The sequence below is a fragment of the Carex rostrata genome, chromosome 9 (assembly GCF_964058835.1).
Source record: "Carex rostrata chromosome 9, lpCarRost1.2, whole genome shotgun sequence".
Classification (NCBI taxonomy): domain Eukaryota; kingdom Viridiplantae; phylum Streptophyta; class Magnoliopsida; order Poales; family Cyperaceae; genus Carex; species Carex rostrata.
This window is the reverse complement of record NC_135926.1, coordinates 2,620,227-2,633,180: the sequence shown is the minus strand read 5'-3', so window position 1 is coordinate 2,633,180 and position 12,954 is coordinate 2,620,227. Positions and strand designations below refer to the sequence as shown.

The 12,954-nt window shown below is 33.1% G+C and overlaps 2 protein-coding genes across 4 annotated transcripts; both read left to right on the top strand.

The window, feature by feature from the left end:
* The first annotated feature begins 2,303 nt into the window (after nt 1-2,303).
* On the top strand, nt 2,304-6,273 carry RUS3 (root UVB sensitive protein (Protein of unknown function, DUF647)). 3 transcript variants are annotated; one of them, XM_078308451.1, is made up of 15 exons: nt 2,304-2,511; nt 2,628-2,685; nt 2,788-2,847; nt 2,925-2,963; nt 3,075-3,137; nt 3,320-3,376; nt 3,478-3,541; nt 3,728-3,811; nt 3,933-4,015; nt 4,358-4,487; nt 4,914-5,006; nt 5,089-5,227; nt 5,330-5,370; nt 5,463-5,650; nt 5,972-6,273. In XM_078308451.1, exons 1-15 carry the CDS (start codon nt 2,378-2,380, stop codon nt 6,050-6,052), a joined length of 1,314 nt encoding a protein of 437 aa, XP_078164577.1. In that variant the 5' UTR covers nt 2,304-2,377; the 3' UTR covers nt 6,053-6,273. The 3 variants fall into 3 exon arrangements, with proteins under 3 accessions (XP_078164577.1, XP_078164576.1, XP_078164578.1); XM_078308450.1 differs by having other exon boundaries at nt 2,310-2,511; nt 2,628-2,708; nt 2,925-2,968; XM_078308452.1 differs by having other exon boundaries at nt 2,313-2,511; nt 2,925-2,968.
* A 1,289-nt stretch (nt 6,274-7,562) lies between these two features.
* On the top strand, nt 7,563-9,984 carry NRPB11 (DNA-directed RNA polymerase, RBP11-like protein). Its single transcript, XM_078308808.1, has 6 exons — nt 7,563-7,685; nt 8,042-8,113; nt 8,493-8,582; nt 8,848-8,926; nt 9,176-9,271; nt 9,744-9,984. The coding sequence occupies exons 2-6, from the start codon at nt 8,061-8,063 to the stop codon at nt 9,789-9,791; spliced, it is 366 nt and encodes a 121-aa protein (XP_078164934.1). The 5' UTR covers nt 7,563-7,685; nt 8,042-8,060; the 3' UTR covers nt 9,792-9,984.
* The last annotated feature ends 2,970 nt before the right edge of the window (nt 9,985-12,954 follow it).

The window sequence follows — 12,954 nt, the reverse complement described above, 5'->3', positions numbered from 1 at the left end:
AGCGGTTTGAATTGACTATTTAAATTTGAAGATGGAATAAGAATGTGGAAGATATAATGACTGAATAAGATATAACAGATATGAGGCATTTAAACTCTAGCCTTGTTTTACAATAAAAAAGAGACGTGAGGCATTTGATGCCTACCCTTGTTTTACACTAAAAAAGAGACATGGGATGATATTATCTTAGAACAACGTAAGGTATATTATTTTAAATAGTTTACTGGCTGAAAAATATACAATACAAACAAGAATTTTTTGTGGAGCCTGAGCCTTTTCATTTACTAAAACAAAGAAAGATAATACGGAAATAAAAATTCTGATGTTTTGCAACACACTTCAGTATTCGAAAATTGTGGTCAAATCTGTATTCGAAAATTAAATATGTGATATTTTCCATACGGATACGAATACATATATAGTTTTAAATTTAATTATTTGTATCCGAATAGTAGATATATACTGTATAATTTAATATATATTATAAAAAAAATATTATTTATGTATCTGATCTGTATCTGTATTTGAAAAATAAAACATATAATTGATTGGATTTACCACTATTTGATATATTGGATATGGTTTTACCACTATTCGATCTGTTTCACTCCTAATTGTGGATCCATCTAATTAATTGGATTTACATTTGAAGTTAATTAGATTATAATGTTAATTATTTACTATTATAATACAAAAACATAAATTCCATGTTGAATTTTTAATTTAATAATGTAAAATTCTTAATTAAACCTCTATGAAATTGATAAAAATGAAGAGAGGCTTTCTCCAGAAGCAATTTTAACGAGCAAGAAACGTTGTTTTTAAGAGAGAGTAACTAATTAGAGATGGTCGAGATGCAAGAGAAGAAGGGCAAAAGGAAACAAATGGAGGAATGGGCATGACAAACCTACTGATTAGAAATTACTCCTTACTGCTACGATGGTGGTGGAGACTATACCGGTACCCTAATTCTTTGTGGACTCAAACTGCAACCACTCTAAGATCAACTACGAGTAAGCTGCAACATAGAATTTGGATGCAAAATGGTTCCTTCTTTTGGATGCAGCTTCTCAAAATTAGACCGCTATTTGATTGGAGCACAGAATGGCAGATCGGTACAGGGGATATGATCTCATAATGGTTTGATTCATGGTCAAATCCAATATGGCAGCTATGGATAATCCGGTACCAGCAAACAGGAGGTGGTCATTGAGAATGGCTGTACAAAATGGATTACAAGATAACATTATTCTTGATAATGAGTCAGATGATTTGCTGATTTGGAAATGGAATAGCAACCATGAATATTCGGCAAAATCCTTCTATGAAAATATGGTGTCTGGAGGGAAAACAAGGTGCAAGTTTGATTTCACTTGGAAGCTAAAAATGCCGCCAACTGTGCGGATTTTCACCTATTTATGTCTAAGGGATAAATTACTCACTCATGAGACAATGGCTAGAAGAGGTTTCAATTGTGAACTCAATTGTGCAGTATGTCATTCTTGTCCCCTAGAAACTTCTTTACACCTTTTTTTCCATTGCCGGTTTGCAAGAATTTTTTGGATGCATCTCTGTTGGTTGACAGGGTTCACAATTTATAATGGTGATTCAGTTGCAAACATGCTTATCAACTCCAAAAAATCATGCAGAGGTCAGGGATTGGCAAGCAAATGGGCTGTTTTCTTCTTTGCAGGTTGCTGGTATATTTGGAAGAATAGAAACAGTGTAATTTTTGAAGGTAGAGAGACTGATCCGAAAGTTGTAGCAAATCAGGCATGGAGAGATTTCAAGCTCTGGATCCAATACTGTTAAGTGAATTATAGGAGATTTGGATGATGTATAGATTGCTTTGTTTAAGATGTTGTAATTTTGTTGTAATTTTCATGATGTAATTTAAACGATTGTAACCCCTATCAGGCTTTCAAAAAAAAGAAGGGCAAAAGGAGAGAAATAGCGGGATGTTAAAATGAGTAGAGTGCGATGGTTCTGTGACTTCTGTCTATTAAATAAATATCGGTCAGGCTGGTCAGATGTTTCCATCTCGGGCAGTCCGGATGGTAATTTTCAACCTTTAGATTTGATAAGCGGTTGAGATACTGACCAAATTAACTCTTCCATTACCAGGGTCTTGAGAAGGGGGCGGTCCGAACGTTCGTACGAACTGTTCGATGTACATTAAGATTTGTGAGCATTTGATCCGCATCGAAGCTGCCTAAGTGAATCTCGATGCTGATCGAACGGGTTTGGCCGGGCATCGGACCGCCTCCTATTCAGACTAGAGAGGATATGGACTCTAGTCACTACTGAGTACTGATGATTTGGTTTTTCTCCAGTTCCTCTTCGCTCTTCGCCAGTGTTGACCTGAGTCGCCCCCTCGATGCAGCTTGAAGGCAGCGAAACCGATGGGCTTTCGTCGTCCTTTACGATCGAGGAATGGAGAGGATCTTCTGGCACAAAACTCTCCCGCACGGCCATCCTCACCGCAACATCCTCCTCTCTCGCCTTCACTAGGTGCTCTCTCCTCTCCTCTCTTTTTTTCTTTTACATACGCACCCCTGTAAAACTATCATATTTATCTTCAAGAATTATTTCCTCTGTTGAGATGAATCAATTTTCTTTCTTCTTAGGTTTGGAACTAGATGGGGTCAACTATGGAGCTCAATATTGGGCGCATTTGTCCCCGAGGCAATTCAATCTGAATTTAAACAGTACTTTAGAAAGATAAACTGAAATTAAACTTGATACCTTCTATGTTGAAATGATGATTTGGGTAAATTAACTTAACAGGGGTTCCCAAGCAGTGTTACTCCAGACTACGTGCCTTTCCAGATCTGGGACACACTTCAGGTAATTCTATCATCTTCAAAATATATAATCCCTATTATTTTGTAAGATTAACTGATTTTTTTTTTTTTTTGGGTCAGGGGCTCTCAACATATATTCGTTGCATGTTATCTACTCAAGTGAGGTTTCTAGTTAATAAACATTTCTAAACAATTTTTGTCTCTCCTTAGAACATTGAAGGAGTTGACTGCTTTTTGTACAAATGAATTTATCCTTGAAAAATGGATTAGGCCCTGTTGAGTGCAATAGGAGTTGGTGAGACCACAGCTACAGTCATAGGTGCTACTTTTCAGGTATTTTTTTTCCTTTGACCAAGTATTTCTTTTCAGGTGCCATGCACCTTTATTTTTGGCGATCGGGTCAGTTATTTTAATATACTCTAAGCTTTAGATTGTTAAATCAAATACCATGAAGTATTTTCAAAATCACCACCTTTTTCTTCCTTTCTGGTTACTGGTATGTTTATTACTGACAGTGGTTTTTGCGAGATTTTACTGGTATGCTTGGAGGAATCTTGTTCACTTTTTATCAGGTATACTCAATATTGCATAAATACCACAAATTATTATCTGTTATTTGCTTAATTTGAACTAAGATGAAATAATAATACTAGATCTTCCTTTGCCATCCAAGGGATCGAATCTGGACAGCAATGCAAAAATGTGGCGACTAGTGGCAGATTTTATGAATGACCTTGGTGAGAGCTTACTACTTGCACAGTTATTTAGCAATTTTTTCTTCTTTATTAGGATGCTCTGTGATCTAATAATTTATGAGTATCATTTGTTTTTTAATGGTTATATGCTTTCCCTTAGAGAATTATTAGTTGGTGATTTCGAAATTCTAAATTCAACTGTTTACCTGTTTAACATATTTCGTGCAGGGATGCTACTGGATCTTTTAAGCCCTTTATTTCCTTCGGCATTCATACTAATTGTATGCCTAGGCAGTATATCTAGATCATTTAGTAAGTTTAGTATTATATCTCATTTAAAAAATAATTCAATTTACAAGTCACTTTTTTTTGCTGAATTATTTTTGTTTTCCGAACTCCCAAAATACCTTTTTTATATTGTTCCTTGTTTTAGCTGGAGTTGCTAGTGGGGCCACCAGGGCAGCACTGACTCAGCATTTTGCCCTTGCAAAAAATGCAGCTGATATATCTGCTAAGGTAGTCATTTTTGATAGACAGAACTGCATTTTTAGGAATATACATCTTGTCTCCAATAAACCAAAAAAATACATATACCCAATGTTCTTGGGAGCATCTTGTGCCCCAATATTATCTAAAATCATTTAGGACAATTTTTTTTTTTGGTTTTGAAAACTGTGCAATACCTTAATTAGATTGCGTAATGATCAATACTTAGGAGTTAGGTAGGAGTATGGAGGATTTATTGCTGTGCTCTGTATCATATAGGTGATACTTCGTTTGTCTTGTGTGAGTATGCATGATATTTATTATATGTAATTGACTTATTCTTAACTTCTCTCAAATATCTATAATTGGTAGGAGGGTAGTCAAGAGACGCTTGCTACAATGACTGGTATGGTAATTGGTATGTTCTTAGCTCACATCACGAGGGGTTATGCACTGGTCATCTGGTTATCGTTTCTCTCTCTTACCATGTTTCACCTCTATGGTGAGTTACTTTCTATCCATAATAGCTTCTGTACAGATTATTGGTGCCGGGCAATGCCTATAGTAATATACACTGTATTGCTTTCCTCTTGTTTTTTTTTTCTCTTCCAGTCTGCTCCTGAGTTTGAAAGGGAAGGGAAGGAAAGGAAAGAGAATAAGGAGGTGAACTTTGTTACACCTCAAATTGGGAGGGAATACATTTTGAAGAAATGAATGGAAGGATTCCCTCCATTTCCCTCCATTCACATTGTGAAATTAGAACCCAGGAGCAAGGTGAAATTTTTTTGTGCCTTCCCTTCCTTTTCCTTCCTCCCTATTCACCCCTTGGGAGCACACTCGTAGCTTTTAGTAATGTTAATGATTAATAAGTCCTTTTATGATCTCGTAATCTTCTTTCATTTGTTTTTTTGCTTAATATGAAATTCAGCAAACTATAAGGCGGTGCAATGCCTTTCACTAACCACATTAAATTGTGAAAGAAGCTCTATCTTGCTAAAGCATTTCCTTGAAAGTGGGGAAGGTGATTTTCAATCATACTTGCAGCCCTTTTATTGTTTTGTCAATGTCAAGTCTTTCTGAATGAATTACTTTTTTTTGTTCAGTTCTGACACCTCAGCAGGTTTCAAAAATGGAGCACATTCTCCCCTTTTGGGCAAGTTGGCGGAGATTGACAAATACCAAGTTATTATATGAGCATGTAAAATTAGGTTCTAAAGCTTCTAGCCTCAGACATTCTGAGATGTGAGCTTTCTCTCATTATAATTAGTGCAGGGACTCATTGACCTTTTCATTATTATTTTTTTAATTCTTTTACAATCTCCAGTTTTGTATTTTGCTTTTCAGACTGGAGCTTTCAAAATCAGCACGATCCCATTACAAATCTGGTAACAATTTCCCATACGTTTTCTTGTCAATACTAAATTATGAAAATCTTATTTTGGTATTCTGATAAACTATTTTTAATTGATAAATGCAGCTCAGTATCTCTTATTGGAGAAAAGGGATGATATTGTAGTATTTGTTCATAAGCATGCCACCAACCTTGATATCTTGATGGCATTTTTCCATGCACTACTTTTACTTGGTTTCAGAGAGAAAATCAAATATAAACAGACAGATCGCCACAAATGGATGGATGAAAACTATCCTATTTTCATCTCTAAGGTTCAATTTCACTTCCTAGTTTATATTTTCAGCCATGAAAACCCAATACTAGAAAAGTAGTTCTATTTTTCAACAGATAACATTATGCTTTACACAATGGGCCTTTTTTTTAGGGTTAGTGGAAATTCCACTAACATATATATTGAATAAAAAAATATTTACCAAGTTTTAACATGGTCTGCCGACCTTCCTAACTCTAGAAATAGTCACAATTGTTTTTCTGAAATTGTAGTTATCTTTAAAACTCTCTATATTTCATTATATTTTATCTTTTGTTTTCTATGTATCATTTATTTACTGTTTTACTTTTGCAATTGATAGCTTCAATCATGTGGATGGTCAATCGAGCGGCTTTTATCACCTTCTATTGTTTGGAGAGCACATTGGGATTATGCCCGGTAGAAGAGAAGCTGAAGTGCTTGTTTACAGAGGCGAAGAAACCATAGATCATTTTTTTTGGTGGGAAAAGCCTCATTTTTTAAAATTTTATTTCTAGTAGTATTTAAAATTAAAGTTCCGATTTGAAGTTATTACAGCCGGTGAATTCGTGTTACAAGATTAATAATCCTTCCATGCAGAGGTTTTTATTTTATGTATTAAGGAATTATAAAGAACCTTAGAAACTGTTTTTCAAGGAAATTAAGGAAATCAAAATGACAAATCAATGTCGCACTTGCACATCGAGCCTATTTTTTTCAAAGCTATATTGAAATTCCCGAATAAGCGGACTGCTGTCACTGACAGAATTTGTTTAGTTATCCACGCGTCCTGTGTGAAAATGATATAATCACACAAGTAAATGTGCATTCCAAAAGCACCTATAAGATACAATAGTTGTAAAATATGTTATCTACAGAGTTCCCTTTTTATGCCATTATCACAGAGTTCTTTGCAAGTTTCGTAATCTCATTTCTGATTTAAGATTCATTTAGACGGCAAAAAAACCTCCAAATTTGCTTTTAAATTTCATTTATCTATGGATTTTAGACCGGCAGAGGCAACTTGCAAGTGCACATGCAGCCATGCACCTCTCCTAGCTTAGAAATATGGGACTTTCACAAGTGCAACTTGCAATTTCAACCACGTCACCACATTTAGCATCCCACAGCTTGTGAAAGTCCAATATCACCTTACCACTTAACAGTAACATGTCATAAGCGCTTTTTGTCGTTTAGCTACTAGTCGAGCCCCATCTCTGGACCAATTCGTCTTGATAATTGGCAATTCTTGCTTAGAAGAATGAATCATCTAAAATTAATAATTGTTTTACGTTTGCCAAAATGACAAAATGCTGAATGTTATTTGCAAATGTAATTTAGGTCTACATATAATAATTGCCTTAGATTCGCAAATAGGAAAAATATGATGAATGTTATATGCAAATATAAATTAGGTCTAAAAATAATAATGAGGAGGGTTATAATGTCTACATAAATTTATGTGTATCCATCGTTCTTCTATTTTTTTAGTTTTCTAATAACAAAAATTTTAAAATTTGTATGTCGAGATGTAACTGTTAAATCTGATCTACATTATTTTATCTACATGCATATAAAAATAATTATTTTTTGGATATTATTTTATATAGATCAATAAATTAAAAGATTAACATCAAGAAATTATTCATATTAATATATTTTTACAAATTTTTGATATCAATAAAAATAAAGTTATAATATTCATAATTCTTTATACATACATAGAGAAAAAATAATTTAGATCATATCTAACTATTTTATTTTAGATATTAAATTTCAAAATTTGAAATTATTAAATTTTGAAAATAAAAACACATTATAAACTTGAAAAAAATGAATGAAGGTATTGGAAGTTGGAACTTCTCAATTAAAATCATCGTGTACTCGCAACTCACAAATATGACAAAATGCTAAATGTTATTTGCAAATATAATTTCAGGCTTCCACTGTTACACAGTCCCCACCAGTCCGCCAGGGTTTCTTCAAGCACGGGAGGGTGGAGCGAACAAAACCTCCACGGAACCCATCTTCTCTGCCTCATTTCGTCTCCAACGCCGGTATGCGTCTCTCTCTCTCTCTCTCTCTCTCTCTCTCTCTCTCAATCGGTTCCTCTCTTTCGGTGTCTAGGGCATCGCTCTTGTTGAAATTCCTGACCTTAGGTCTCGTTTGTTGCTAGGGTTTTTTTCATCTAATGTGGAAACAGGGTTGAAATTTGTAAACAAGGCTTCTCTAGTCGAATGTTTATTTTCTCCTTTACATCGATTATTATTTTTATTCTTACTCTTTGGATAACCATTAAAAATAAAAAATAAAAAATAAAAAATAAAAAAACAAACAAACACTATTTAGATAGCCAATATTGTGCTATATGCGGAAAGGTGCTGCCTTTGTTGATCTTATATTGCAATTGCAGATTTAGAAAAGAGTGAGCAATGAATGCCCCAGATCGTTATGAGAGATTTGTCGTGCCAGAAGGCACTAAAAAGTAACTCTCAGTTTCCTCCTCTTAACTTTTTTCTTACTGGCACTGGTAGGGGTACCAACTGGTACTTTACAGGTATACTACCACATTAAACTGAAATTGCTACAAGGATAACCAAATCGGTCCTTTCACTGCTGAAATTGTGGCCCTTGGCACGAAAAGTAACTTTCAGTTTTCTACTTTTAAGCTTTTCACTCTTCAGTCTTCCATACTAATACTGCTGCTCGTAAGTGTACCAAATGGCACTTTACCAGTATATTACCATGTGAAAGTTTCTACAAGGACAGTCAAATTGGTTGTTTTCACTGCAGATAATGTAGCTCTAGGTTTTATGTCTTTCATTTTATCTATGCTAATAGACGTTTCATTGTAATGGAAACAGGGTTTCGTATGAGAGGGACACAAAGATAGTTAATGCAGCCTCCTTTACTGTTGAGCGTGAAGACCACACCATTGGGAACATTGTTCGCATGTATTTGCTCCTTCTTACCCCCTTTTACTTTTATTTCAAGATATGCACTGCATAATATGTAGAGAACAAAGGCATTTTATGTTCTCAATATAAATAATTAGAACCATTAATTGTATGTGTCATTATTGGTATCAGACTATCAGTTGCTCGAGGTAGGTTATTTGGAATTGCATGTAGGGATATTTGGAGTTATTCACCTTAAAAATATATGACAAAAAATTATTAATGTCATTTGTGAATTCTTACATAGTTCCAATCATTTCAGGCAGTTGCACAGGGACCCAAATATTCTTTTTGCCGGCTACAAGCTTCCACACCCTTTACAGTACAAGATTGTTGTTAGAGTAAGAACCATAATTTTCTTCCCTTGTGAACTAGAAATTTTTTTTATATTTTGCTGTCCAAGGATCACTGTACCAGCTCATGTAGGTCCAGCATTGCAAGTATCTGCTTTACTTCTTCTATTGGTCCTTGATAGATGCACTAATTGTTGAAGAAATATTGAAGGATAGAATGCATGTTTACAACATCATACTTAGTAATTTTTTGTTGTTTGTTTTTATCTGATTTTATGTGGTTTTTTGTTTTTTTAGATTCATACAACTAGTCATTCATCACCTGCCCAGGCATATAACCAGGCAATAAATGACCTTGACAAGGAGCTGGACTATCTCAAAGATGCCTTTGAGGTAATGTCTTTCTTCATCTTGGTTGTGGCATTTGGTTGTTTTTTTTATTACTAAAGTGGCATTTGGTTGTTATTTGCAATGAGCCCAAAAAAGTTTGTTGTTAACATGGAAGATGAGAAATATGGAAATATGGGTGTTATAAGTTACTTTGGTAATGATAAGGGTTTTGCAAGATATTTACAAATTAAGGTGAGTGTTTTCTGGTAGATTTGTATCAGGTCATATGGTTCTCATTCTGATCTGGTTTGAACTCAAAATCTCATTGTTTTTTGGTGGTTTCATTCTATTGCCACAGTGTTTGTTGAATTAAGGATACGGGACTAGTTATCACTTATCAGTACTGCACTTATTATGATTTTTATTTAATGGACTTGAATTTTGTTTTCTCTAATTGTCCATAAAACAGGCAATTAGACATCGAAATTTAAATGCAAAATCTCATTGTTTTTGTTTTGTCATATGATGTTGATAGGCTGAAGTGAGCAGGGTAGGGCAAGCAAATCAGCATCAGGGGTATTAAGCCTTTCCTCAGCTTTTATTATGTGCAGGATGCTTTGCTAACATATTTAAGGTGGAACATTTTGTAATGATGTCTGGAGGACAATTTTCTTTTTGTGACAAATTTGAACTTCATGAAATTTTTAATATCACCAAGTGTATTGTTAAGTGAACTAGAAATTAATGTTAGACATCTGTTTTGGTATTCCCTACAATATCTAGATTCTAATAACCTTGCTTGCCCCATGAAAGAGAACTCACCCATATTGGTTGTCTAGCTTTCTTTCGAATCTTTCAATGCTTGAAAGTTAATGAACATATTTCCTTCGAAGTAATTTCCCATTTATACTGAATGTTATTGTCTTTGCACTGCACTTGAAGTCTTGAAGTTACTTGTTGTATACATGTTTGATTTTGTTTATCTGCCTTGCCAAAGTTTAAATTTGATGAAATTTCTGTTCGCACAAATTGCTCCAGGCAGGGTAAAACTATCTAAATTATAATATGATGCAGACTTGATTCATGTTTGACACATGATGAAAACTACCAAGAGAAATATTTTTCTGAGGCAGCTAAAAACCGTCTAATAATAAGATGCAGATTGCGATTTGCGATTATTGTTTGGCATATGAAAAAGGCAAATAAATTTCTGATAGAGATGCAGGAGATAAATTTGTTTGAAAATTGATACTTTTGAGTTGAATTATCTTTTTGATAAATTTTGAGATCTGCTGTGATTTTTCTTGGAAAGGTTCTGAGTAACAACTAGAAATATCTGGATTGGCTGAGAAAATTACATTCTTGCTCTTCCAACTTATGGAAGTGCTGTGGCCCAAGGGAAATTAGATTATTGAAATTATTGCCACTGGTTGCGCCTAGGAACTTTTGTAATGGTTCTACGTGGTCTAGAACAAAGAAGGGAACCAGTTGGGTTCATCTTTGCAAGTGGATCGCAGTTCTTGCCCTGGAGAGAGTGCATGGCCAGATTTTAGTAAGATGGGAGGGAGGGAAAGAAAGAAAGGTAACATAAAAGATGTAAACGGAGGTTACTCGGAACTCATATATTAAAATTAGCCGTTTTTTAGCATAAATACACACACTGTACTTGTCAATTTGTACGTAATGCGACATACAAAAACTGGTACACAAAATAAATTTTCGAAAACAGAAAAATAATATTTTTATTGTACAAATCACCATGACTATATAGTTTTTGGAAGCCTAAAAAATACAAAATTACTAAAAAAAAATATGAAAAAAAAAATGTTTTTATGGTTGCGGTTGCTGTTGCTATTGCTATTGTTGTCATTATTATTATTATTAGTAGTAGTAGTAGTAGTATTAGTATTGTTATTGTTATTGTTATTGTTTTCTATAGTTGTGTAGATTCGTGTTGTAGCTCCTTATCTTTTAGACTTAGTAGCTTTTCAATAAACTGCGAGAAGAGGATTTGTGCTATTTTATTTGTTATAGTCGATCTTTTATCCAAAGCTGGACTTGATATTATGGCTTGGACATTGATTTCTCTGAGCTGCGTAAGATTGTATATCAGAGACTACCAAATGTTCATGGTTATTTTGATAAAGTGAGATCAAAATTTTGTGGTATCGTTTTATGTTATGCACTATGAATTTATCAAATACTCGTGATATTAATTTTTTATTTTATATATTAAAGTATTTATTAATAAAACTATGAATGATTGGTTCCACCACTTACTATAGCCAAATTTATAGCAATTACCAGTCATTCTAGCCCAATTTACTATAGCCAAAGTTCCTTTGTGAACTCAACTCTAGAACCCATCGGATTGGTTTCAAACGACGAATCCAAACCGTTGAAATTCTTTTACCTTATGAGTGATGTGTCTACATGTGAAAATTTTAAAATTTTAAATTAATTTTGTATAGATCAAGTGGTCAAAAGGTATCGAAAAAATGTGCATTAAAATTAATTTATAAATATTCTAATTTTGACCACTTAACTTTATACTGAATTAAATTAATTCAAAACTTTAAAATTTTCACATATTCAATATATTTTAGAGTTAAGTTCACAAATAGATTTGGTGAACTTAGGAACACCCTAGTTCTACTCTAATTTATTTCTAATCAGTTGTTTGTGACAATACTTTTTTGAAGTCAAATGTTTGTCATTACCAACATAAAATACCTTCCCTTTTTCACAATATTTTAGCCTCTGTATTAAGTTGAAAGATTATCATGTCAACAAAAAGAGGTTATAAATATCTAAACCAGTTGTAGAAAAATTGAAAAAAAAAAAAAAAAACTCAAAATTATTAAATATAAGATTTCAAAATCATTTTTGTTTTGTAGTTGTTCTATATCACATTAGTGTTTTATTTTACTACATATCATTCTAAATAAAAATACAAATTTAAGATTATAGTCAACAAATCAGGTGTTTTGTCTAAGTTGGTGTGTCACATAAAAAGAATCTGGTGTAGAACTACAGCCAAGTTCAAGAGGAAGAATTGATGTGTCTTTTTTTTTAGTTATATGTACTATGATTATTTAATTATTCTCTAGTATCTCATTAAATATTAATCGATTTGATTCAAACCAACATAATACGTAATATATTTTGAGCTCGTTCATAGGATCGGTGCCATATTTATAACTTATTAAGCATATTTCGAATGATTTTTTAACTTTTTGCGGCAACATAAAAATGACAAACGAAGGGCTCTGATAATAAATTTTGATAAAATGTTGAATTACAGAATTAATATCACATATTAAGCATGTTTGTACTTACAAGCTTTTAAAATTTAAAATGTACCCCTATTGATAATTAGCTACATTGTTAATCACTTTACTATAAACTTAATAAATTTGACATTCATTTTAAACTATATATGAATTCTAAATTTTATTGCAGGCATTATATTTAATATATTTGTCATGCTTATAAAATATGATGAAACTTGTTGGATGTTTTATTCGTCAAATAATTTAATTTTTCAACGTTATAAAATTCACTATCATTGATGTATTTTCAAAAAAATACTTAAATTACATGCATGTCAACATATTATTTTAAGTTTTTTTCAATAGATATAATCAAAATTATCAGACCAATATTCGATTACATGACCCCAACTTGAATTAAAAATGTTGAATTAAAATTATCAGACCAATATTCAATTACATCATGCCACCCTA